Source organism: Oncorhynchus nerka, linkage group LG22 (genome assembly GCF_034236695.1).
Source record: "Oncorhynchus nerka isolate Pitt River linkage group LG22, Oner_Uvic_2.0, whole genome shotgun sequence".
NCBI classification, from domain to species: domain Eukaryota; kingdom Metazoa; phylum Chordata; class Actinopteri; order Salmoniformes; family Salmonidae; genus Oncorhynchus; species Oncorhynchus nerka.
The window spans coordinates 29,489,934-29,516,732 of NC_088417.1; the positions used below are offsets into that span (position 1 = coordinate 29,489,934).

A 26,799-nucleotide genomic window follows, 5' to 3' on the forward strand; every position below is an offset into this window, starting at 1 on the left:
TCCTTGTTAGTTTGTGCATTGGGCCACCAGATGGCGACAATGTATTTTGAACAAACATCCCACTAGAGGGTGCAAATATTTTGCCAAATTTATCACATACATTTTTTTTATAGTGGCATGAATGTTGTCTTACTTTATATAGAATAATATACAATATCAGAATGGCAGTTTAAACTGGTCAGTGTGGAAATATGAGGCTTCATTCCAAACTGCAAAGCCACCCTGATGGAATGCATCACATAGATCTACCTTTCTATGACGGGTGCACCACTACAAATAAATAACACACACGCGCACGCACACACACACACACACGCGCACACACACACACGCGTGCGGAGAGAGATAGAGAGCGAGTCAGGCAATCTGAATGTAAATATCAGTGGCAGCTTTTAAATATGAAAGCATCTCAGGTATCTGCAGAGTAGGTAGATTTTTTTGCACAACAGTTTTGAGTTTTCAATAACATAGATCCTATACACTGCACCGAACTCATGAAGTGGCCTGTCTTTTATGGTCAGCCTTTATGCATTCAATGTTAGCAGCCATTAAAATGTGATTAGGCCTATTCAATGTACTGCCACATTACAGTGGTTTTACAGTCAGGTTGGCCTACTCGTGTTCTGCTCATAGGTACCTCCCATTCCATCACCTAATCTGCCCACCCACAAGTCTCCGATTGGTCCAAATACGGAAAGGTCTACGTGAAGCGAAAGTTCATTTGCTGACGATTATGTCAATTTATCGCCAACTTGTACTCTATGCAAATCGCTTACTAGAGTACATGCGGAACAGACAGTGGGAGAATAGCGGGCACGGGAAGGAAGAGAGGAAAGGGGGGCGGACAGCAATTTTAGCCCTCCATCAGCGGCACAATTTATACTGTTTTAAATATAACTGTACAACTACCAATTTATTCATAAGAAGAAGTGAAAGCCGCCAAAATGGCACAGCCAGACAACCAAAGCAAGAGATTCTTTGAGAGTCTGTCGGGAGCAGGGAAATCCATCGCAGTGCTGACTAGCGGAGGGGATGCTCAAGGTACTGTGACAGATGACAGCGCAAGAGATTGTATGCTATGACATTGTATCAGTGGAGAGGCCCGTAGAGGGCGAAAAGCACCAATTTGAACTGAAAAGAAACACATTGTTACATCGTATATTGAATCAACTAGCCTTGATACCATGTTTCAATAAAAAATAGCAATTCTTTGAAGTAATGTTACAGTAGCAGATATCACAGGCGCATTTAGCATTTCGGTGGTTAGCTAGCTCTGATTACCCACATATGGAGCATTTTCTCACCACTAGGCTAGCTGCAGGCTCCCGTCAAGGTGAAACACAAATGCCGACATAGCCAAATAGCTCGAAGTCTATTCGATTATCAGGCCAATCATCTGATTTGTATTGATTTTCCACAACATTAACAAAAACGATGACACCGGTCGAAGTGTGGAGAGAGGAGAGGTGATTTAATTTTTCGAATTCTTGCCACTGCATTGCGGAGTTTCGTTCTGTTCGTGTGATCACGTATTGTAGCATTTGTCCTTTAATAATACTGGTATGCTTCATAGTAATATGCCACATTATAACATCGGGTTGATAAAGGAATTAGTGAGGATGAATGTTCACGACGACTCCTCCCAACCAGGAAGTCACTAAAAACCATAGTGTTCATGCTGCAATCTTCATCATTTTGAAATGTAATACACGTCTGTCTCTGAAAAGCAGACGTTCACTATTATGATTATTATGAACGAGAATGTAATTGAAATAAGTTATGGGACTGCTATAAGCTTCAGGGATGCCCTAGCCCTTGTGTTGCCTACGTGAGGACCTGCAGGCAGCGTCAGAGGAAACCCATTGTCGTATGCTGCCTACTGTCACTTTATGAATGTGACTTGTGCCTTAGTCAAAATAGGGCCATACCAGCTGTACTGTAATTATTTCAGCAAGTATACATGCTTTTCAAAAGAGGAATAAGCAGTGGGAATCAGCTCAAACGACTTGATTGAATCATAGAGAAAGCAGAACCGCTTTCAAGATTGCTGCAGTAGGCCTTTCCTCAAAATATAACTTTATTACTATAGGTCTACTGCAGCAATATTGACTTATGAGCCATGGTTGGAAGCCTATCTATATTCCACATGGTCCATCACATTGCACTGCAGTATCTATTAAATAGAAATGCACTTGCCCACACACCCCTACAATGATGACCAAATGCCCTTACCCACTGCAGGATACAATATGATGGTCATCACTGTAAAAATTGTCCCTGTGAATGTACAGCATTATATTGGCGGCAGAGTTGCCAGTTAAATACTGTAGTTTTGCTCCACAGCAGGGTTGCTGTCAAATGTTTTACAATGAGAGAAAAAATTGTTTTATACAATACAGCACTATCTATACAGTATATACCAAATATGTATGAACCACTTCCACTTCTAGAAACCTTAACGACTTCCAAAACAGACCAAGGACATGGCAAATACTCAACCATTCAAGGTTTGAGACTTGCTGCCACTCCAATCTGCCCCCTTTACACATTTAATTGTTGGGGCACTACTAGCACATATCAGTGACATTGGTAGCCTCTTAAAAGGCATGCCTCAAAATATGTCAATAAGCCAGAAACAATACCATGCACTCACTAGTGGTCAAAAGGTTTTTGGCACTCCAACACTATGGTAAGGTACTGTATTCTGTGGGGTGGAATTACAGTACCATTTGAAATACAGTACTTCTTTAAAGGAATCTACTGTTAAACCAATGTGTCATTGGGATTTACAGTATGATTTACAATGTATGCCTAAAATCACCCAGATTGCATGGTATTTACATTAATTTACTGTAAATAATTAATATGGTATGTTGCTGTTAGTTTTATTGTACAATACTGTAAAAACAACATGTTTTAATAGTGTAGAAAGAAAAAATGATGCGCTGGTGTCACGATCGTCGTATGGAGTAGACCAAGGCGCAGCGTAAGATGAATACATACTTAATGAAGACGAAGAACACTTTACAAAACAATAAACCGAACGTGAAGCTATAATAATACTAGTGCAGACACAGGCAACTAGACAGACAATAACCCACGAAATACCCAAAGAAGATGGCTGCCTAAATATGGTTCCCAATCAGAGACAACGATAAACACCTGCCTCTAATTGAGAACCAATCGAGGCAACCATAGACATATATAAACACCTAGATGGTAAACAACCCCATAAACCTACAAAACCCCTAGACAGTACCAAAAACACATACATCACCCATGTCACACCCTGACCTAACCAAAACAAAGAAAACAAAGAATACTCAGGTCAGGGCGTGACAGTACCCCCCCACAAAGGTGCGGACTCCGGCCGCAAAACCTAATCTAAAGGGGAGGGTCCGGGTGGGCCTTTTTCACGGCGGCGGCTCAGGTGCAGGACGTGGACCCCGCTCTACCTCAGTCTTGGCCCACTTAGGTGGCGCATCTGGAGCGGGGACCCTCGCAGCGGGCCCCGGACTGAAGATCATCGTAGAGGGCGTCACTGAACTAAGGAGGGAGATTCCAGCATCGCCGGCGTGATAGGCGGCATCGGCAGCTCCTGGCCGGCTGAAGGCTCTGGCGGATCCGGACTGGACGGAGACTCTGGCGGATCCGGACTGGTAGGTTCCGGACTGCGACCCGTCCTAGGAGGTTCCGGACTGTTGACTGTCGCCGGACGCTCCGGACTGGGTACTGTCGCCGGACGCTCTGGACTGGGTACTGTCGCCGGACGCTCTGGACTGGCGAAGTGCACTGTAGGCCTGGTGCGTGGTGCCGGCACTGGTGGTACTGGGCCGAGGACATGCACCTCAGGGCGAGTGCGAGGAGCAGGAACAGGGAGTACTGGACTGCCGAGGGACACTATAGGCCTGGTGCGTGGTGTCGGCACGGGTGGTACCGGGCTGGAGACACATGCACCTCAGGGCGAGTGCAGGGAGCAGGCACAGCACGTACTGGGCTGTGGAGGCGTACTGGAGGTCTGGAGTGTAAAGCTGACACAGCCCGCCCTGGCTGGATGCTCATTCTAGCCCGGCCAATGCGAGGAGCTGGAATATAGCGCACCGGGCTAGAAATGCGCACTGGAGAGACCGTGCGCATCTCTGCATAACACGGTGCCTGACCAGTTACACGCTCCCCACGGTAAGAACAAGGAGTTGGCTCAGGTCTCCTACCTGACTTAGCCAATCTCCTCGTTTGCCACCCCCAAAAATAATTATTGGGGCTGCCTCTCGGGCTTCCGTGCTAGCCGTGTACCCTTATATCGTCGCCGTTCCTCCATTCTCCTGTATCCCTCCTCGCACTGTTCCAAAGAATCCCATGCAGGCTCTGGCACTCTCCCTGGATCGATCGACCAACTCTCAATCTCCTCCCAGGTTGTTACCTATTCGTAATTCTCCCGGGTCCAGTTCTCCATTAAGCGCTGTTCCTCCCAATCACACTGCTTGGTCCTTTTAAGGTGGGTTATTCTGTCACGTTCGTCGTAGTGAGAAGACCAAGGCGCAGCGTAAGATGAATACATACTTTTAATGAAGACGAAGAACACTTAACTATACAAAACAACAAACCGAACGCTATAATAATACTTGTGCAGACACAGGCAACTAGACATAGACAATAACCCACGAAATACCCAAAGAAGATGGCTGCCTAAATATGGTGCCCAATCAGAGACAACGATAAACACCTGCCTCTAATTGAGAACCAATCTAGGCAACCAGAGACATATATAAACACCTAGATGGTAAACAAACCCATAAACCTACAAAACCCCTAGACAGTACAAAAAGCACATACATCACCCATATCACACCCTGACCTAACCAAAACAATAAAGAAAACAAAGAATACTCGGGTCAGGGTGTGACAGCTGGTAATATGGGTAATATCTTCTTAGGGAACTGGTCTGTCTGCCCAATATAAAGGATCAAATCTGGCAGAGGAATAAAAATAGCATAAATAGGAAAGTATACCAGTTTCATTTGAGGACCAGGATGTGGACAACTGTGCCATACAGATTGCAAAACAGTTGGGAAGAGTTTTTTGATGTACCGATTCCATGGTACAGGGTGTGTGAGTTTATATTTAAAAAAACAACGCAAGATTCAAGACTAAAATTATTATATAGAATCCTTGACACCAACAAAATGTTGAATATTTGGGGCATAAAATCATTGAAGCTCTGCAGATTTTGTTGTGAGGATACAGAATCAATAGACCATTTATTTTGGTATTGCCCTCAGGTAGCCTGTTTCTGATCTCAGGTTCAGGAATGGCTGAAAATGCATAGCATTGATCTAAAATTTACCCTAGAAATAGTACTGTTGGGAGATCTGGAGAGACTGGGTCAGTCAATTACTAATATACTACTACTCTTATTTAAAGTATTTATCTTCAACTCACAATCTGTGGATTCTATTCGATTAGATAGATTGAAATTGTACATTAAACATCACAGCATAGTTGAAAGTTATGTGTTGCGTAGAAACCCAAAGTGGGTGGTCAGCAGAGATAGATGGGATGGGCTGAGGGAACCTGAGGGTTGGTTTGTGGAATTGGAGACAAGTGGGAGTGGAGTTGCTGTGTGGGAGATAGAATGATGGTCAAAGATGAACGTTTAAAAAAAAAAGTCAAAATAAAACATAATAAAAAGTACATTTGAATGACACTGATGCAACTAATGCCAGTTTGCCTGAGGCTGATGCCGTGTAGGTGTTTGTACACATGCATATACACACTCTCATTCAAATGAACACACACATACATGCAAACCTATACAGTTGGCATTGCTGTTATTATTTTAGTTGTCATTGATGTCCTTTGTTTAAAATGTATTATTTTGTTTGATTATTTTTTTGTATTGTTGTTTACTGTTTTCTTCTGTCTTTTCCTTTTTTCTCTTTAGTTCATTCTCTTGGTTGTTGGTGCATTGGGGGTTCTTGGGGGTGGGGTTCATTCTCTTGGTTGTTGGTGCATTGGGGGTTCTTGGGGGTGGGGTTCATTCTCTTGGTTGTTGGTGCATTGGGGGTTCTTGGGGGTGGGGTTCATTCTCTTGGTTGTTGGTGCATTGGGGGTTCTTGGGGTGGGGTTCATTCTCTTGGTTGTTGGTGCATTGGGGGTTCTTGGGGGTGGGGTTCATTCTCTTGGTTGTTGGTGCATTGGGGGTTCTTGGGGTGGGGTTCATTCTCTTGGTTGTTGGTGCATTGGGGGTTCTTGGGGTGGGGTTCATTCTCTTGGTTGTTGGTGCATTGGGGGTTCTTGGGGGTGGGGTTCATTCTCTTGGTTGTTGGTGCATTGGGGGTTCTTGGGGGTGGGGTTCATTCTCTTGGTTGTTGGTGCATTGGGGGTTCTTGGGGGTGGGGTTCATTCTCTTGGTTGTTGGTGCATTGGGGGTTCTTGGGGTGGGGTTCATTCTCTTGGTTGTTGGTGCATTGGGGGTTCTTGGGGGTGGGGTTCATTCTCTTGGTTGTTGGTGCATTGGGGGTTCTTGGGGGTGGGGTTCATTCTCTTGGTTGTTGGTGCATTGGGGGTTCTTGGGGGTGGGGTTCATTCTCTTGGTTGTTGGTGCATTGGGGGTTATTGGGGGTGGGGTTCATTCTCTTGGTTGTTGGTGCATTGGGGGTTCTTGGGGGTGGGGTTCATTCTCTTGGTTGTTGGTGCATTGGGGGTTCTTGGGGGTGGGGTTCATTCTCTTGGTTGTTGGTGCATTGGGGGTTCTTGGGGGAGGGGGAATGGAATTAATTTAATTTTTTATTTTTCTTCTTGGGGGACTGTGGGAGGGGTCTCGAATGGTTGAGGGACAGCTTTTGGGGAACTGTGGGGGGGGGGGATCTTGGAGGGTTCGGGTTCACATTTTTAGGCCTGGTGGTAGATTGGTCAACGTGCCCTTGAGCAGGGCATTGACCTTGGATGGTTCTGTGTGTCGCTCTGAATGGGAATCTGTTGGATAACTGGTATGATGTAGTTGTTAGATGACTGGTGTGATGTAGTTGTTGGATGACTGGTATGATGTAGTTGTTAGATGACTGGTGTGATGTAGTTGTTGGATGACTGGTATGATGTAGTTGTTGGATGACTGGTATGATGTAGTTGTTAGATGACTGGTGTGATGTAGTTGTTGGATGACTGGTATGATGTAGTTGTTAGATGACTGGTGTGATGTAGTTGTTGGATGACTGGTATGATGTCGTTGTTGGATGACTGGTATGATGTAGTTGTTGGATAACTGGTATGATGTAGTTGTTAGATGACTGGTGTGATGTAGTTGTTAGATGACTGGTATAATGTAGTTGTTAGATGACTGGTATGATGTAGTTGTTGGATAACTGGTATGATGTAGTTGTTGGATAACTGGTATGATGTAGTTGTTAGATGACTGGTATGATGTAGTTGTTGGATAACTGGTATGATGTAGTTGTTGGATAACTGGTATGATGTAGTTGTTAGATGACTGGTATGATGTAGTTGTTGGATAACTGGTATGATGTAGTTGTTAGATGACTGGTATGATGTAGTTGTTGGATGACTGGTATGATGTAGTTGTTAGATGACTGGTGTGATGTAGTTGTTAGATGACTGGTATGATGTAGTTGTTGGATGACTGGTGTGATGTAGTTGTTGGATAACTGGTATGATGTAGTTGTTGGATAACTGGTATGATGTAGTTGTTAGATGACTGGTATGATGTAGTTGTTGGATAACTGGTATGATGTAGTTGTTAGATGACTGGTATGATGTAGTTGTTAGATGACTGGTATGATGTAGTTGTTGGATGACTGGTATGATGTAGTTGTTAGATGACTGGTATGATGTAGTTGTTAGATGACTGGTATGATGTAGTTGTTGGATGACTGGTATGATGTAGTTGTTGGATAACTGGTATGATGTAGTTGTTGGATAACTGGTATGATGTAGTTGTTGGATGACTGGTATGATGTAGTTGTTGGATGACTGGTATGATGTAGTTGTTAGATGACTGGTATGATGTAGTTGTTGAGCGGCTTCACTGCAAGTATATTGTATGTTTCGAATATTCAATAAAAAAATATATAGAATAAAAAAATATATTTTTAACTGTTTGGGCAAGAAACAAGCCATTTGCTCTGTATAAATGGTGCAAACCTAACAGTCACGAGTCTGCGCTTTATTCACGGTGGCTACTGTACCCAGAGGCTACGGTAGAGCAAAGCCTAATCATTACAATTATTATCTGCGTGATTATTTTTTTCTTCATTTTTTGTCGTTGTTGCTAATAATCTGAGCTTTATGCGTCTCACCCGGCAGCATTAGGTTTGTGCCTGAAACGGAACATTTGAATCTACATTAGGCATACTGTAAAGAAATACTGAAATTCTGTTATTTATTCCAATTAATATCAGACATTTGAGTATTTTACCCATAATGAATTTTACTGTGCATTCTACAATGTTTTAATATTGAAAAGTCTTACAGTGCAGTCAAGATGCCTTTGACTCAGCCAGGAACGGCCAGGAGTACACTGATCGATCCCCTGTGGGAGGCTTTATAATGCCAAAGCAATGTTGTCTGCCTCACTGCGCTGCAGGGCTCACTGTAGCTGCAGGCCTTTACTGCTCAGCCTCTGTTAGGCCCCAAACATAAGTCTTGGGCCTCAGAAAGTACAAATACTGTAGTACTCATCTGGAGGATCAGAGAGCATTCAGGCCGACTGAAAACAACAACAAGAATGTCAGCTTCAGAAAGAAGTCCCACTGGGCACAGATGCCAGTTGATTTAAATTTGGTTGAGTTGTCAACTAAATGTGAAATCAACAAAACATTTCAAAATATCATTGGAGTTAGATTAAATGTTGGGAGAAAAAAAGAAAACAGTCCCTTACATTGATTACTTTTTGCAAATCCGTTTTGGACATTGATTCAACGTCATCACATTACATTTGTTGTTGTTGTTGAAATGACATGGGAACAACGTTGATTCAACCTGTTTGTGCCCCAGTGGGATGAGTCCGTCAGACTTGTAGCTTTACAATACCCAATATGTTCTCTCTGGCTCTGCCGCACTCATGATCAGATCGTTTACAAGAGGTAATACGAATATAACGATGCTATTCATATTCATGTAGTTACGCCAACAGAACAGCGACGATCACTTGACTTGTAAAGTGGCATCTGATGATCCCTTTATGATGATTATGGATGAAGATCTATGGATTTGTCATTATGTAATAGCTTTTATAACACACTCAATGTAGGCTCGGCCCTATGAGGTTCATTTAGAGAAGTCTGTACCAGTTCTTATTATTCTTTTCTCCCCTGCTTGCTTTCTTTCTTTCTTTCATATCCTCCTGATGGTCAATCTCAGACGTGTGTTGCTTAGTAACAGCTTAGCCTAGCAACTATTACACTGTGAAACCAAACGTTTATCAGATTGTTTATAAACGCCTTGGCCTCGTCAGCCAAGTTCCACGGATCTGCCTGGGCTAAAGCACACGAATCATTATTCCTACTGTCTACGAAGCTACAGTTGGTTAACCTGACATTAGAATTGTAGGCACAGAACACCATCTTTACAATTCTCTCCAAGGCAACTGAACATGGCAGTGGGAGACTGGGAGTCCTGCAGTGGAAGCGGACTGCACAGTGTTGGTATTTTTTTGGAAGCGAGGCTCTTTCTTATGGTGATAAAAGATTCAGACTTCGGCCTGAAAGGGGGCATGACATGACATGTTGAGCTATTCACCGCCTACGTTCATAAGTGTATGCACAGGACTCATGTGCTTTGGCCATATGTTCTCTTGTTGATTTAATTAGACTATGTAGGACCCATCGCTACAGGAGTCTTTTAAGCAGTATTCAAATGTTGTTATTTAAAAATGCCTTATTCAAGTGAGTTTTCTGTTGGCCAGGAATGAATGCTGCTGTCCGGGCAGTCGTTCGAATGGGAATCTATGTGGGAGCCAAAGTTTACTTCATTCGCGAGGTGAGTCTAGACACTCTGTACACACAGCACTACTTTACAAACAATACAAATCCTTCCTTACCCAAGGATACGTCAACAGGCGGGACTATCTGGGCAAAGCAAGACAAGGGAGCACTCTGTATTTATCTTGAGTTTTATTCCCGGGACAAAACACTTTGTAAACACCTTACTGAGCTGAGTATGTTCCCTACCATCCAGGGTGGTTTCGTATGTAGACAAACATAGGATGACTGATCAACATATGGAATCTTCTCAAAATTAGCCGATTAGAGGCTACCGCCCAACATTTGACCAGCTCTTGCATCCATCATGTGGAAGCTGAATTACAAACACAAGGATACATGCCTACAGTAGGCTACAGTACATGGCAATGTTTGTGTTCCATATTCTAACATCTGGATGGGTCCAGACCATCTATTTCACATATAGCCTACACGCTGACAAATGGGCCGGGTTTGGCTTACGCCTCGGGTCTAATGATGATGCATATGTTGAATGAATTATGATATGTTAAGCCTCTATGTAGCTGACTTCCTGAGCAGGCCAGGGCCTAAAATGCCTGCTCATTCTGTCATTTGTGTCCATGGTGGCCTACACTTTTATATCAACGACTAAAGGCATTAGTCGACAGATCACATGTTGTTTCCCTTTCGGGTCTCTGCTCAGGTAATCTGTTTGGCTTCCGTGTCCGTTTAAACAGGATGTGAAAGCCAAAGACCTGATACACAGTAGGACATATTTGTTTTATAGCTCTTTGGTTTAAATTGCGACCATTCTGGTTGCATTGGCTATGCTCCTATAAGCATTGGTAGTCTGTGCGGCCTGGAGTTTTTTCATTTGGTAGCACCAGTCCGCCTCGGAAGAATATTCACTCAGATAAACATTGAATGGCAAAATGATGTTTGTGCCATTTGGAGTAGCCTAAGCAAAGTTATTACATTTGTGTCGTTTCTTGTCAGTAGGCCTAAGCAAAGTTATTACACGTGTATCGTTTCTTGTCAGTAGGCCTACGCTCTGGTTGTTGTTACACTTGTTGAATTATTTGATAAAGTTGGTGCATTGTATCATTTCAACTCACCTGTGAGGGTGAACAGGAAATTCAGCAACTCTTGTAGGACAGTATAAGTTCAAAGTCAAGTTGACAACTTGACAGTAGAAGTTTTACAGGTACAAAAAATGAGGGAGGCTTTTATATATTTGAAAATGTCCTCCTATGGGTTCGGGGACCAATTAAAAAAGGTCATTCAAGCAAAACATGATGTGATTGCTAAATGAGTTCCAAAAATCAGACTGAACTTGAAATCACAAAACGTATTGCTACCAATGCTACCCAGTGCTACCAATACATTATTTTTTTTTAGAGCACTGCTTAGTCTTGGACTTGGACATTTCTAATTTGATTCTGTGCAGGGGTAACACGTGACGATAATGATTGATATACAAGCTGCATGCCAGTCCAGATATTACAGAGAGTGGGGGGTTGTTAAGCCTAGGAAGTGTGCGTGCCTGTGCGTGTGTGTGCGTGTGTACTTTGTGACATCTGTGTTGTATCTACAGGGATATCAGGGTATGGTAGATGGTGGAGAAGAGAACATAAAGGAGGCATCATGGGAAAGTGTCTCCAGCATGTTACAAATGGTGAGTACTGTACCATCCATGTAGGACAGAAGTAGATGACCACACACTGAATCACAGTAGCCTATTTACAAAACCAGTAGACATAGACAGAGCTATAATTGATTGGTGTGAGTAGGCATCTTGCATCTGGGCTGTATTTTACATCCACTTCAATGTTTGTGTAATGCCACCATGCCAGGGTGGCACTGTCATTGGCAGTGCCCGGTGCAAGGAGTTCCGGTGCCACGAGGGGCGTCTGAAGGCAGCCCACAACCTGGTGCAGCGTGGCATCACCAACCTGTGTGTGATCGGAGGGGACGGCAGCCTGACTGGGGCCAACCTCTTCAGAGAGGAGTGGAGCGGACTGCTGGAGGAACTGGTCCAGCAGGGTGGGGAATGGGGCTGGTTTTGTTTCTACCGGGGACAGCAGAGGGGTTAGGGATTGAAGATTTGGAAAGATTGCAAGGTGGGGACTGGCACTTCAAGCGGGGACAGGAGAGAAGTACGAGAGAAAGGGATTGCAGAGAGAAAAGTGTACTGCAGAAGGGTTTGTTTGCTGCCGGGACAGACAGGAGCATGATGTAGGGGTCATTGAAAGAGAGCTTAGAGAAAGGTATGGGGCTGTAAAAGAGAGAGGTCATACTGACAGGGTGACATATTGACACTGAAAAGAAGTGGAAATGTCAAGATTGGTATTGTGGTAAGCTGAACAGTCTTAAAAGTGTATTTGCAGATGAGGTAATCCATTGTGAGCTTGCTGCTAGAACAGGATAATAAATCCCCAAATGTTTTTCATCTGAAAGGATTTGTCCGGGAAGACAAAAACTCTGTCCTCTGACATGGTTTTTATTTGAGAATGAATTGGTCTTAGTTTCTCATTGTGTACCCGTGTTGGATGTTTCGTATCCTCACTTAGAATGAAGCTCCAATGTCAAGTTAACCTTTCTGCTTAGAAGTTATGGCAAATCCCACCTCACATTGAAGAGTCAGGGATCTTGGAATAAATTGCTTTCCTTTATTTCAATCTTAGTCACAAAAGTATATAATTGCATTGTTCTTAAACTTTGCCACAGGGTTGATTGATGAAGATGCTGTCCAGAAGTATTCAGCCCTGCACATCGTCGGGATGGTGGGGTCTATCGACAACGACTTCTGTGGCACCGACATGACAATCGGGACGGACTCTGCCCTGCACAGGATCATAGAGGTGGTGGATGCAATCATGACCACCGCACAGAGGTTAGCAATAGTAGCTTTAGCAAATGTTGTTTGGGTTTTTACTTTGTCGGTGAACATGTGATTCTCTCAAATGCCATCTTCTCATTCATCTCTCTTTCAGCCACCAGAGGACATTTGTGCTGGAGGTCATGGGCAGGCATTGTGGGTAAGACAGACACAGACTTTAAAACTTATTTAAAAACTGATATGTTAACACACCTTATGTGTGACCTTGTGTGTGAGTTCAGATCCGTCCTGTGGGGCCGATGGGTGCTGTTGTCTGACTTGTGTGTGCGTCTTTGTGTGTCTGTGTGTGCGTCTCCAGATACCTGGCTTTAGTGAGTGCCCTGGCGTGTGGTGCTGACTGGGTGCTGATTCCTGAGATGCCCCCTGAGGACGGCTGGGAGGAGAAGATGTGTCAGAAGCTATCTGCGGTAACGTATTAACTCAGCAATCCTTTAACCTCACAACACTTACTCACTGTAATAATTAATGCTCGTTCACTATCCAGTTCACTCTGTTTCCTCGTTGTTGTTGTTGTTCATATTGAACAATTTATAAATAAATGTTTACTTTTAGAATAAAATGAGGTTAGCTTAACCAAGAATGGGAACAAGTTCAGTTCAATGTCACATGAAGCTAACATTGCGATACGATCTGATCTGCAGTTATTTGGTCTGATCTGCAGTTATTTGGTCTGATCTGCAGTTATTTGGTCTGATCTGTAGTTATTTGGTCTGATCTGCAGTTATTTGGTCTGATCTGTAGTTATTTGATCTGATCTGTAGTTATTTGATCTGATCTGCAGTTATTTGGTCTGATCTGCAGTTATTTGGTCTGATCTGTAGTTATTTGATCTGATCTGTAGTTATTTGATCTGATCTGTAGTTATTTGATCTTATCTGCATGTTACGGTCATTTACCTGTGTGTTATTGTGCTGTTTTCTGTTTGGAAATAAAATGTTATGGTCCAGACTCGCTCCAGGGGTTCAAGGTTGAACATAATCATAGTGGCTGAGGGAGCCATTGACAGACATGGGAAAGCTATAACCGGTAGTGTTGTCAAGGACGTGAGTACCTTAGCGTGTTACAGGGCCAAAACCAAAAGTACGTAGGCCCAACAGTGTCAAAATAGTCCACTGGCAAACGAGCAGAGTATTATGTCGACACCAAGTTAGTAAATGATGTGATATTAAGGACATGTTCAAACAAAGAGATTTGTGAGCATTTTTTGGTTAATAAGCCGCCAAGAATCAACACTTGCTCTCTGGTCCATGGACAATGTTTTCACTGTCTGGCCCTCCGTCTTTTGCGAGCCCATGTCAAACCTCTGTTTTAGTTTCTGTCATGTGTCTTCCACCCCCTCCCTCATATAGAACCGGGCAGGAATGAAAAGGCTGAATATCATAATAGTAGCCGAGGGGGCAATTGATTGTAACAACAAGCCCATAACGACAGACCATGTCAAGGATGTAAGTACAGCAACTCAGACCTATAGCAGACAGCTCCTGCTAGGCCTCTATCGCTACCGTGCTGCCCTTGGTGTGGCTTCACTCGCTGACTGTGCACTCTGGTTTGAATGCTCTGACGCGCACACACACACACACACACACCCTGCGGTAAGACTGCTTCCTGAGTTGCCTCAAAGTGACTTTACAGCTGATAACCTGCTTTCCCCTCTACCTTCTTAATTTGCTGTGTGACAGCTTTAGCAGATACGTTTTATGAACCTACTGTACATGTCTAGCCAGGCCTATGGAACGTGTTGTAAAAGAGGTACATTTTGTACAAAACGCATCAGTACTTCCGCTGTCAAATACACTATAAATGGAAAATAATTGAGTTGCATGGTTAATCATTTCGAAAATGAAGTCCTTTTATAATCTAGCACAATATGACACAGCATATTGCCATTTCATTCTAGGCCCTCAGGAATTGAGGCAAAGCATTTAATCCAGCGTGTGCTTGAATGTCTTGTTTATTTATTTGTGTCACATTTTGAAAGTCAACCCTTTTTTAAGCTTGGGATCTGTGCATCTTGTGAAGACCCCACAAACATGACTGGAATACGGAGGATGGGTTGCATGTGCATTGTGTTTTCCCTTTGCTCAACTCTTCAGCTTGTGGGACTATTTTCTCCTTGTTTAGTACAAATGTGTATGTCTAGAATATATTAGGTCAAATCATATCTGATAGTTTACTCGCAGTACGTAAAGATACAACAATACTTGCTTCAGTATTTAGCCTAGTATTAGAGCTAACATTTGCATGAGTGTATCGCATGACCATTACTCCTATACCATTACTATAAGACAGACTTTAAAAGAGTGCCGCTAAAACCACCTCAATCTAGCTAAAGCATGGTTCCTGTTGTCCCAGCTTGTTGTCAGATGCCTGGGGTTTGACACCCGTGTGACAATCCTGGGCCACGTCCAGAGAGGAGGAACCCCCTCTGCCTTCGACCGTATCCTGGTAGGTATTCTGACCGTATTCTGACCACATTCCTGGCCGTTACCCCACATCTGCAATCGTGTACTAGCCTGGTCCCAGATATGTGTGTGCTGTTTTGCCAACTCCCATGCTTGGCATGACAAAATGACCATAAAAGCTGACAGGGCAGTACAAACAGACCCGGGACCAGGCTAGTAGTGTACAGCAGTCCCACGAGATTAATCGTGTGGAAGACATGCACTCACTAGGCCTGGGGAGGAAACAACTGCTGCTTTTAGGCTAAGCACATTAACAGATTTGAGGACATGGCACATGTGTTGATCTCGGCGTACTGGTCTATCATAGAGAGTGGGAGAAATCCAGGGCTGGCAAGCTACATCCTCTGAAATACAACAAATGAAAAGAGGAAGCAAGAGAGCATGAAAACAAGAGGGAGAGTGAGGGAAACAGAGAGAGGGACGGCGATAATCCCTGTGTGAGCTCAGGCAAAGAGGGAAGAGATGTCAGTATATGTTTAATGTGGTCCCGTTTGGCTCAGTTGCTAAGAGCATTACCCTAGCATTGCCAATGTCTTGGGTTGAATTCCAACAGGGATCCCATTCTGTACATGTACTAACATGCACTCAGTGTATTGTACATTGCTCTGGAGAAAAATTTCTGCCTGTGGCATCTTTCCTATCTTTATTATGTGTGGCTGTGTGTTCTCTCCAGGCCAGTCGTATGGGTGTGGAGGCTGTCATTGCCCTGTTGGAGACTACAGCGAATACACCGGCCTGTGTGGTCTCTCTGTGTGGAAACCAGGCGGTGAGACTGCCTCTCATGGAGTGTGTACAGATGGTAGGTAGACAAGAGTACTGTAGCCAGGACAAGGCAGCTTGCTACTCGCGTGCACACACACACCCTCACACTCACAAACACACATGGAGGAATGAGAGAATTGCCTGATGGGAAATATAAGTGCATCAAGTGGGTGAATGATGAATGTTGTTTTGTGGTTAATCGCTATCCAAGGCATGTGGCTGCCGGTTGCTTTCACAGAGCAGCTCTCAATGACTGCACTGCAAACCCTTCGGATCTTACCTAGATACCTACCATTAGATTGCATCGACTTGATGTCCTACTAAGGCAGGAATCACATACACATTAGAAAAAACGTATAAGTCACTCGGAATAAAAGCGTCTGCTAATTTGCATGCAAATATGAATCTGCTTTGGTTCACCAGACTCAAGAGGTGCAGAAAGCCATGGATGAGAAGAAGTTTGAAGAGGCTGTGAAGCTGCGCGGCAGGTACAGCCACGTCACCAACCACTGTAGTGGCTTTGTACAGCTACAGCCACAACCACGAGCCCAGTGTGAAATATTAGGGACAGTGACCCCGTTTCTCGTGCTGATGTTAGTAGGCCTCTTGACACGTGACCTACTGGACCACTGACACACACACACACACACATACATACACAGAGAGAGCAGCAGCCAGCATGAAAGGACCTGGTCAGGCAGTAAATTAGATCACTATATTATGTCAGGGTCACCCAGTTTGGAATGATTGGAGTTCACTGAGGGACATCCTCTTCACCAGTTAGGACATTGTTTCCCCATTTACAGTATAAAAGTAGTGGGTTAATGTTGAGGAGCTTGTTATTATTAGGGACAGGAGATTTTCCTGACCACCTGATCTGGCTAGGAAACACTCTGGACCCTAGTTATAACCTGAAACTACTGCCGAACCTAGAGGTGTTCCTGGTCACGTGGTCATGAATCACTCCCGGCTCCACTTATTAACAGAATGCTAGGATCAATTGAACCGGGCTGTAGGGCCCTATTCTATCATTCATTTTGGTCTCACTTAGTGCTAACGTGCCTAAGTGGATTTCTGTTCCTTTGTATTTGTGTCGTATCTATATTGTAAGACATCTTTCCCTTTTTTGTCTGATTGCAGGAGTTTTGAAAACAATCTGAAGACATACAAGCTCCTGGCTCACCGTAAACTAGAATCAGAACTCCCACATGTAGGTCAATCACAGGTCATGAGTTCTGCATGGTGATAGAAAGTCAACATTGTTTTATGTTTGCTCAAGTTTCCCCTCCCCATATTCCTGTAAAATCTATAACAGGAAGGATGTTTATTTTGCACACGACTTACACTCCAAGTTCATTTTCCAGTGTTGAGAATGTTTTTTTATTAGTGTTGCCTCTTCTAACATGTTTCTAATGTGTCAGCGTGGTCTATCTATGTCTGAGCTAGCAGGGGGTATGCCTATGACCTAGCCTTAACATATATGCATAGGGCCAGAAAACAATTATCTCCCTGCCCAGCTCTGTGGCCCCTTTCCCCCTTCCCAACCTAGCTCTGTTACCCCCTGCTTAAAAGTTAAATATATATATATATATATATTTTTTCAGTTGACAGTTTTGGTAATGGTGTATCCTGTTCCCCTTTTCCCTGCAGAGTAACTTCAACATTGCTGTGCTGAATGTGGGAGCCCCCGCAGCAGGCATGAACGCTGCTGTCCGCTCTGCAGTCAGGGTGGGCATCTCTGAGGGACACAAGATGTTCGCTGTCAACGATGGCTTCGAGGGATTCTACAAGGGACAGGTAATCATAAACAGACAAAACAAGTTGTATTCTTATGTTCTTCTAACAATTCATAACACATATAATTTGGATTAGAAGATGCCACACAGACTCAGAGATTCACTTACAATAATGTACTCTAGATTAGATTATCTGACAGTCTATCTGACAGTTGAACAGCCATGTCACCTTTAGCCGTCCACTGACTCCATGGCCGTTAATGTTGAGGTGATTGATAGAGAGTACAAGCAGTAGGATGATCTGACCAGATTACTGTAAATCAATTACTTGGTCAATGATGTCACTTCCCCTCCCAGGTAAGAGCAGTACCATTCTGCACCAACAGGGGGGCCACGTGACATGGCTGACATGTAATACAAATACTTCACTAGAGTAGGCTTGTTTTGTTATTGTCCCCCTGTGCCATTCGTTTATAAAAGAGGATTCATTCCAATGAAAGACCATGATGTATCTTGTAAATCTAGTTCTACTGGTCTTTCCCTACTGGTACTGAACTAGAAATTCTCATTCTCAGCTTTAGTTGAGACTGAACACGAACAGTTCAGTACATGGATTTGAAGCACCTGCCCAGTAGTCCCTAGATAGCTGTATTTGACAATAATCACTGGTGAGTTTAGAATCCCCTCCTAGGTCTCTTAGACAGCTATGCACAGGTTTCTTAGAGAGGGTTATGTGCAGCTACGGTTGAAGTCGGAAGTTTGCATACACTAATGTTGTGATAATGAGTCATTAAAACTTGTTTTTCAACCACTCCACAAATATCTTGTTAACAAACTATAGTTTTGGCAAGTCGGTTAGGACGTCTACTTTATGCATGACACAAGTAATTTTCCCAACAATTGTTTACAGACAGATTATTTCACATTATTTCATACCGCTCAGGAAGGAGACGAGATGAACATACTTTGGTGCGAAAAGTGCTAATCAATCCCAGAACAACAGCAAAGGACCTTGTGAAGATGCTGGAGGAAACGGGTACAAAAGTATCTATATCCACAGTAAAAACAAGTCCTATATCGACATAACCTGAGAAAGGCCACTCAGCAAGGAAGAATTTAGCTAAATACAGGGAAATATTTGAGGGAAACCTGTTTGTCTTCGAGAGATTTGAGACTGGGATGGAGGTTCACCTTCCTTCAGGACAATGACCCTAAGCATACTGATAAAGCAAGACTCGAGTGGTTTTTAAATGTCTTGGAATGGCCTAGTCAAAGCCCAGACCTCAATCCAATTGAGAATCTGTGGGATGACTTAAAGATTGCTGTACTCTAGCAGAACCCATCCAACTTGAAAGAGCTGGAGCAGTTTTGCCTTGTAGAATGGGCAAAAATCCCAGTGGCTAGCTTATAGAGCTTATAGAGACATACCCCAAGAGACTTGCAGCTGTAATTGCTGCAAAAGGTGGCTCTACAAAGTATTGACTTTGGGGGGTTAATAGTTATGCACGCTCAAGTTTTCCGTTTTTTTTGTCTTATTTCTTGTTTGTTTCACAAACAATAAATAGTGGTAGGCATGTTGTGTAAATCAATACAACACCTCCGAAATCCATGTTAATTCCAGGTTGTAAGGCAACAAAATAGGAAGAATGCCAAGGGGGTGAATACTTTCGCAAGCAACTGTAAGGGCAATCAATACAAGTTACAGTAGGCTACAATATTTTCTCAAGTATTTCGCTACATCCAGCAACACCATCTGCTAAACGTGGATGTGACCAATAAAATGTGATTTGGTCTGTTTTGATTGTGTTTTTGTCCCTTCAGATAAAAGAGGTCAAATGGGCAGATGTCGGAGGATGGACAGGGCAAGGTGGATCTCTGTTGGGAACAAAACGGTAAAGTCTCCATCCCAAATGCAAACGTATTTGATATAATATCACTCACTTGATTATAATATTATAATAGTTTATAATACAGCATTTAGAGAAGCTATATAATTTCTTCCATATAGCCAAATTTTGGTTTTGGTACTTCCCTTATGTGCTGCGCTTTTCTGTACGCTTACTATACAGTCAACTCTATCCTGCCCTCGATGCTTAGTGACAATAGCGGTAGGTGGATCGTTTGTCCAGATCTGCAATAGGTTAACTAGCAGTCACATCGCATAGAAAGTCATTCAAATCTGCACAAATGTTCAATATGAATCCACAAGAAAAACATAGAAGAGTAGCTGATAGGCAGCAGGGAGGCTGGTGCGTCATTGCGCATGAAAGAACAGTAAACACATGAGACACACAGCTCAAAAAGCTCCCGTATTGATCTTGTTTAGGCCATACACATTTCATTTGATATGTAACGGATGCCCCTCTTCACATTTCTCAAAATAGTAAAAAAAAATATATAAAAAAATAAGTAAATTACATTTTTATGAAAGTATTTGTTTTTGAACAATTCTTTGATGTGCATGCAGTTGGGGTTTGGTTATATCCCGTGAATCGAATGATGGGAATCAAAATAATACATCGTGAATCGCAAACAGTAATAAAAACATGTTGGGGGCTGTAACCTTCCTTTTGAATTGTTGCTGTAAAACTCCATTTGTATGTACTTTAATTTGATTTAGACATTCTGTTTATCGGACATTGCAAGTCAATAGATGCTAGTAATCAGCCTGTATTGTATTTTTTTTCTTCCTGACTGTTATACGGTGAAATCTGTTATACAGTGAAATAAATGTGTATGGGACAATATAATTATCCTACCTAGACTAGCCTACAACACTACAATGCAATGAATATTTGTACAATTATTGTTTTGAGTATTTTTTTTGAGTACAATTCTACTCTAGGCTGTAAACTGCAGTGAAAATGTCATTTGAATAATGGCACAAAAGCCTTGTTATTTAAATGTTTACTTCCATTCATTCCATTTGGAACAGTTGTGGGTCTACTCTCAACAGATTATTCAGTCCAGAAAGGCACAGTACAGGACAATCGGTCTGTATTTTTACTTCTGATATGGATGCGCTGTCTGTTGCCCATCATCATTCTTCCAAGTTGTCCTGAGGCCACACAGGCCTATCTATGCGCACCGCAGGCCCAGTTATTCAGGAAAGCTTAAGAAGCGTTCTGCTTCCTTCCCGATCAGAGCGGCTGTTCCTCGACCTAGAACCTAATGTTTCAATATAGCCTAAATATTTGTCATTTAAAGCTGCAATATGTAACTTTTTTGGGCGAACCGACCAAATTCACATAGAAATATGAGTTATATATATGTCATTTGCATTGAAAGCAATTCTAAGAAGCGCTAGATATGTTCAATGTGCGCTATTTCTATGCCTCCCGTGTTTAAGTTTAGTTTGTGCGTCTTTTGGTTTTGTACACCAGCTTCAAACAGCCGAAAATACAATTTGTTTGCGTTTTGGAAAATATATTTCACAGCAGTTTAGATGGTACAATGATTCTCTACACTATACTTGCTTGTTTTGTCACAAACTGGAATTAGACAAACTATTACAATTTTAGCAACCAGGAAACGGCTGAGCGATTTCTGCATAGCACATCTTTAACTTTTAAAATGTATGACTTTTTTGTGTGGCATAAACGCAACCAGTCATAATGTTTCAAGCTGGTGAGGCTACTTCAAAAGTCTCCTGTTCGGCTCCGTTCTAACATCATTTCAGCTACCAAACTGCACACCGGCCATTCGATGAATGGAAAGAAACATCTGTTACAAAACACCAGAAAGTTTAATAACATTCAGAGTTTGCCAAGCCTTTGATACTGAGTAGAGAGGTATGTATTTTCTGTAAGTCGAGATTGTCATACTGCATTTGATTGTGGTGTTGAAAATACAAACTGTGATGAAGCGCTCGGAGTCGGTAATCGGTACGCAGTTATGCGTTGCTTATTGGTTGTGTGTGGTGCATTGGCACAGAAACCCGCTGGTGGAAAATCATTGCATTTATTTGATATAATTATAAATATAGCATCAAAATGTAGAAAAACGGATTCCCCCTAGCTGATTATTGTCTGCAGCCAGCTCTGATCGTAGTGTAATGAGCCGGGCAGGAAAAGTGAACTCGACTGTGGTGGTCAGTGAACCCTCGACCTTCTGGCCCGTAGCCCAGGGTGGCATCGACTGTGCCTCAAAACCATGCTGAAGTGCAATTCTTTTTGACAGTACACAGGTAGGGTCTCCTCCCCACCCCACACACTAAATGTAAAACTGTCTAACTCTTCTGTTGCTTTATCCTATTTTCTTTTTTTCAGAACTCTCCCTGCAAAGCATGTTGAAAAAATTGCTGAGCAGATGCGAGCGCATAACATAAATGCATTGTTAGTTATCGGAGGATTCGAGGTATGTTGACGCCTGTTGTTCTTGCTATATAGTAGATATTATTATTTCATGAATTTCGAGCTTTGTGTTAGATTTGATTTTTTACACATTTTTCATGTATTTTACAATATATACAGTACCAGTCAAACGTTTGGACACACCTACTCATTCAAGTGTGTCACGTAGAGTAGGCCAGAAGGCTAAACTGGATAACCTAACCTCTATCAAAATAAAAAGATGGCGGAGCCGCAAAAGTTCTTCTGTGCAAAGGTGTTTATTTACAAGTGATTCCGGAACAAAAAACAACAGTACTGCCATCAACGTCTACCTTATGGGACAGCTTAAAACAATGCTGCCCCATCCACAGCTCAATCCAAAATGCCCCTCTCTAACTGAAAGAGAGGCTCCTTTTGTAGGGCTAGTCCCTCCCCTCAGAACAATTAACCCTAATTAATTAATCAATTAACAATACAAACCTACATTTTCCATGAACTAAACATACTAAAGGATATACATTGCAACACGGTTTTAAACAATATCACAACATAACATTTACAACATTACATCACTACTGACAATATCTTTCAATATGCCCATATGCATTAATGAGCCATTTGGGACAGGCACTATAAAGCCAACCCAATTCCCTTAGCTCGGGTCCTTTTCCAGCATACCCGGAAGCTACAGAGATGGAGAGAGAGGAACAGAACAAACAAACAATGCGCTCATCCACAACATTGATAAGTATAATAATTATTGTATCTCTCAAATATGAACATTGACAAGTGTGAAATGCATGCACCAAGACAGAAGTTAATTTGTGTGTCGACCCACATTGTTAACTTATCTTATAATGGCGCAGGGAGGAGTGATGAATATGTGTGTGCGTTAAAGAACCAAATGCTGCCCGCGGCCAGTGACGGACTTCTACGTCACAAAGTGTTTCTTTATTTGCATTATTTTCTACGTTGTAGAATAATCGTGAAGACATCAAAACTATGAAATAACACATATGGAATCATGTAGTAACCAAAAAAGTGTTAAACAAATCAAAATATATTTTAAATTTGAAATTTTTCAAAGTAGCCACCCTTTGCCTTGATAAAAGCTTTGCATACTCTTGGCATTCTCTCAAGCAGCTTCATGAGGTAGTCACCAGGAATGCGTTTCAATTAACCGATGTGCCTTGTTAAAAGTACATTTGTGGAATTTCTTTCCTTAATGCGTTTGAGCCAATCAGTTGTGTTGTGACAAGGTAGGGGTGGTATACAGAAGATAGCCCTATTTGGTTAAAGACCAAGTCCATATTATGGAAAGAACTGCTCAAATAAGACGCAGAGTAGGTGAACGGATGATCTCCGCATGTGTGGTTCCCACCGTGAAGCATGGAGGAGGAGGTGTGATGGTGTGGGGGTGCATTGCTGGTGACACTGTCAGTGATTTATTTAGAATTCAAGGCACACTTACCCAGCATTGCTACCACAGCATTCTGCAGCGATACGCCATCCCATCTGGTTATCCCATCTGGTTTGCGCTATCATTTGTATTTCAACAGGACAATGACCCAACACACCTCCAGGCTGTGTAAGGGCTACTTGACCAAGAATGAGAGATATGGAGTGCTGCATCAGATTACTTGGCCTCCACAATCATCTGACCTAAACCCAATTGAGATGGTTTGGGATAAATTGGACCATAGAGTGAAGGAAAAGCAGCCAACAAGTGCTCAGCATATGTGGGAACTACTTCAGGACTGCTGGAAAAGCATGCCTCGTGAAGCTGATTGAGAGAATGCCAAGGGTGTGCAAAGCTGTCATCAATACAAAGGGTGACTACTTTGAAAAATATTAAATATATTTAGATTTTTTTGGTTACTACATGATTCCATATGTGTTATTTCATAGTTTTGATGTCTTCACTATTCTACAACGATGTAGAAAATAATTTTAAAAATTAAGAAAAACCCTTGAATGAGTAGGTGTGTCCAAACTTTCGACTGGTACTCTGTATTTGTAATTAAATTCATGATTCAAATGAATCATTCACATGTATTATACTGTAGATGTAAGGTATTAATATGTATATATAACTAATATATAACTTTGTAATGCTTATTGTGTGAGTTCATCATAGAAAACATTGTTATGTTGATTTTGCCAACCCTTTCCATCAATCTGCTTCTTTGTAGCGTTGGCTCGTACCCACCTGCTTTAATGCATAGCCATGCACATTATTTGGTACTTGTTGTTGCATCAAGTGCATAAGTAAATGAATAATCAGTTCAATTTAAGAATTCGAAAAAAACAGTTGGTTCATTGTTCAGTTTTCGATTTCAGTTCAAAACCTAGAATAGATCCTTTAGTTGAGGCATTGAAAACATTCAAATGAATAGTGAACCAACGGTCTGAAACTTAAAAGATAAGTGATAATTTGGTCCCACTGGAAAACACAGAATGCACATTAAGTTACACGTCATTTCACGCACACCTGTGCACTAGGCTCACCAGCTTTCTATATATGTGTATGTAAGAGTGTGTTCAATTGAGTTTGTGTGTGTGTGTGCCTGTGCGCGTGTATGCACACATGTGTAGGAACACTGTGTGTGTGTATGTCTGGAGTGGTACCTGTCTGTTTCACGCTGCTGTCCGTTGTGATAGACTTGGCTCTCCCCTTGGCATCCTTTCATGTCTCCTCCTCCCTGACTGTCAGTCTGCTTTATCAGCACCATCTCGTAACTAAAACCCCTGGCTCTGGCTCTGCCCTGCAGGCCTACCTGGGACTCATGGAATTGTTAGAAGCCCGTGGGAAATATGACGAGTTCTGTGTGCCCATGGTCATGGTGCCAGCCACTGTCTCCAACAATGTGCCGGGTTCAGACCTCAGCATTGGCGCTGACACAGCTCTGAACGCCATCACTGATGTAAGCGAGGCTGGGGAAAAAAGAGATAGCCACACCTACTTCCTGGTAGGCTCAGCCAATCACATAAAGGGGCAACGCTGACCTGGACCAACCCCCTCGGCCTTCCATTTACCAGCATCAGCCAATCAGCTATCACGATCAGCTATCCTGGCCAACATTTGCATTGATACAGTTGACAGGGCAAAAGGTTTTGGACCTGAATAGGAAAATGTTTTATTTTATCTACTGTACTAAATTTGACTAAATGTAACAATTGATTCAATAACACCGTTTCTGAAATTAACAACAACCATGCAGTGAATGTTGGCTAAATATTTCCCTCAGTTTATAACTAACAGATAAACATTCATTACACATAGTTTGAATTTGAATAAACATTATTGATCCCCAGAGGGGAAATTGGATGGCTGGTAAACCAAAGCCGAGTTGTCCCTAGCACTCCCAGGTAAGTGCGTAATGACATGGAGGCATGCTTTGACCGTACCTATGTGTCGTGGTGGCCACCATGTTTGCTCCAGCCTGCCCCTTGACTGTGTGTGTACCTACCTCATTAACAAAGACCAACGGTCAACAACGTTCAGGCTTTACACTGCTTAGTGTTTAATAGAATGATCTTTTACCCTCTAAAAGGCACGAACTAACATGCTGTAGTTGTTAGGTTGTGGTAGCTAAGTAGTTAGTAGCTGTTGAAGCTCTCACATTGATACTACGTGTGCGCTATTGCTAAGTTTGCATAAAACATTTTTTTTAGAACGATCCCTTAGTAAGTGTTTTGTGTAAAGATTACAGCAAAATGGTGAACAGTTCTAGTCCAGTTCGTTTCTTTTTTTACAAAGGTCCTTGTGAAAGAGTTACTGTACAAGAGTCCTCTTTTTAAAGGATTGTATACAGCAGTTAGGCACAACATCACAACATTGTTGTATGCAGTCCAAACAGCATGTTGTGAAACGACAAGGCAGAGGTCCAGTCTGGGCTACAAGTTGACCGACATCTCTTCCTCCTTCATCTCCGTCCCCCCTCTGTCATCATCCTCATCCTCTGTTTGTGGACTTGACCCGTGCTTGTCCTGCCACCTGTGTGCCCCGCCTCCAGCCACCGTTTCTATTGGCTGAGGTACTGTAGGCAGTGTCACCAGCTGCATTGAGCTGCTAAACCCAAACAGACCTCTCCATCAGATGAATCCCTTCTTTTTTCAACCCTCCAACCTCTCTACCCCCTCCTCTCTCCTCCCTACCTCCTCTCCCAGCTCCTTACCTTAGCCTTTTCCTCCATCCTTCCCTCTCTCTTTCCTCCCTCCGTTCCCCACCCTCCCCCTCTCTGCCAATGGGAAGCCATAGCTGCTATCACACGGAAAGAGCCCGGAATAGCAGGGTACACTCGATCAGTGTCTCCGAGAGGTGTGTTCGACCGTCTCTCAGTCAGAAGTCTCCCCCTGGTTGTCTAATGCGTGTTGTACTACTGCCTACTGCTTCAGGCGCTTGAGTGTCTTCTGCAGCTGTATGAGGCTCGGTCCAGCTATGAGGAGTTTTGCATCCCCATGTGTATGCTGCCTGCCACCATTAGTAACAATGTGCCTGGCACTGACCTTAGTATTGGGGCAGACACAGCCCTCAATTCCATCGTGGAGGTAAGGGACAAACCCCCGCTAAGATCACACTACTTTGATGATTTATCGATTGAAATCTCTCTTCTAGATGTTTTACCTCTGTTACAAAATATCACAACATTT

General features: G+C 42.7%; 1 protein-coding gene across 6 annotated transcripts in view; it reads left to right on the forward strand.

Moving 5' to 3' along the window:
- Window positions 1-775: 775 nt before the first annotated feature.
- pfkpa (phosphofructokinase, platelet a) overlaps window positions 776-26,799 on the forward strand; it is a 30,083-nt gene continuing 4,059 nt past the window's right edge. The window contains exons 1-16 of one of the 6 annotated variants that reach the window (XM_065007118.1): window positions 776-1,041; window positions 9,920-9,993; window positions 11,551-11,631; window positions 11,810-11,999; window positions 12,684-12,849; window positions 12,950-12,994; window positions 13,154-13,262; window positions 14,205-14,300; window positions 15,208-15,300; window positions 15,991-16,116; window positions 16,503-16,567; window positions 17,220-17,289; window positions 17,730-17,876; window positions 19,637-19,707; window positions 22,084-22,171; window positions 26,545-26,697. In XM_065007118.1, coding sequence (XP_064863190.1) covers window positions 945-1,041; window positions 9,920-9,993; window positions 11,551-11,631; window positions 11,810-11,999; window positions 12,684-12,849; window positions 12,950-12,994; window positions 13,154-13,262; window positions 14,205-14,300; window positions 15,208-15,300; window positions 15,991-16,116; window positions 16,503-16,567; window positions 17,220-17,289; window positions 17,730-17,876; window positions 19,637-19,707; window positions 22,084-22,171; window positions 26,545-26,697 — 1,671 coding nt within the window. In that variant the 5' untranslated portion in view covers window positions 776-944. Of the gene's footprint in view, window positions 1,042-9,919; window positions 9,994-11,550; window positions 11,632-11,809; window positions 12,000-12,683; window positions 12,850-12,949; window positions 12,995-13,153; window positions 13,263-13,802; window positions 13,899-14,204; window positions 14,301-15,207; window positions 15,301-15,990; window positions 16,117-16,502; window positions 16,568-17,219; window positions 17,290-17,729; window positions 17,877-19,636; window positions 19,708-22,083; window positions 22,172-24,917; window positions 25,071-26,544; window positions 26,698-26,799 lie in introns of all 6 variants that reach the window. The other 5 variants (XM_029626679.2, XM_029626677.2, XM_029626680.2 and 2 more) reach the window with 5 other exon arrangements.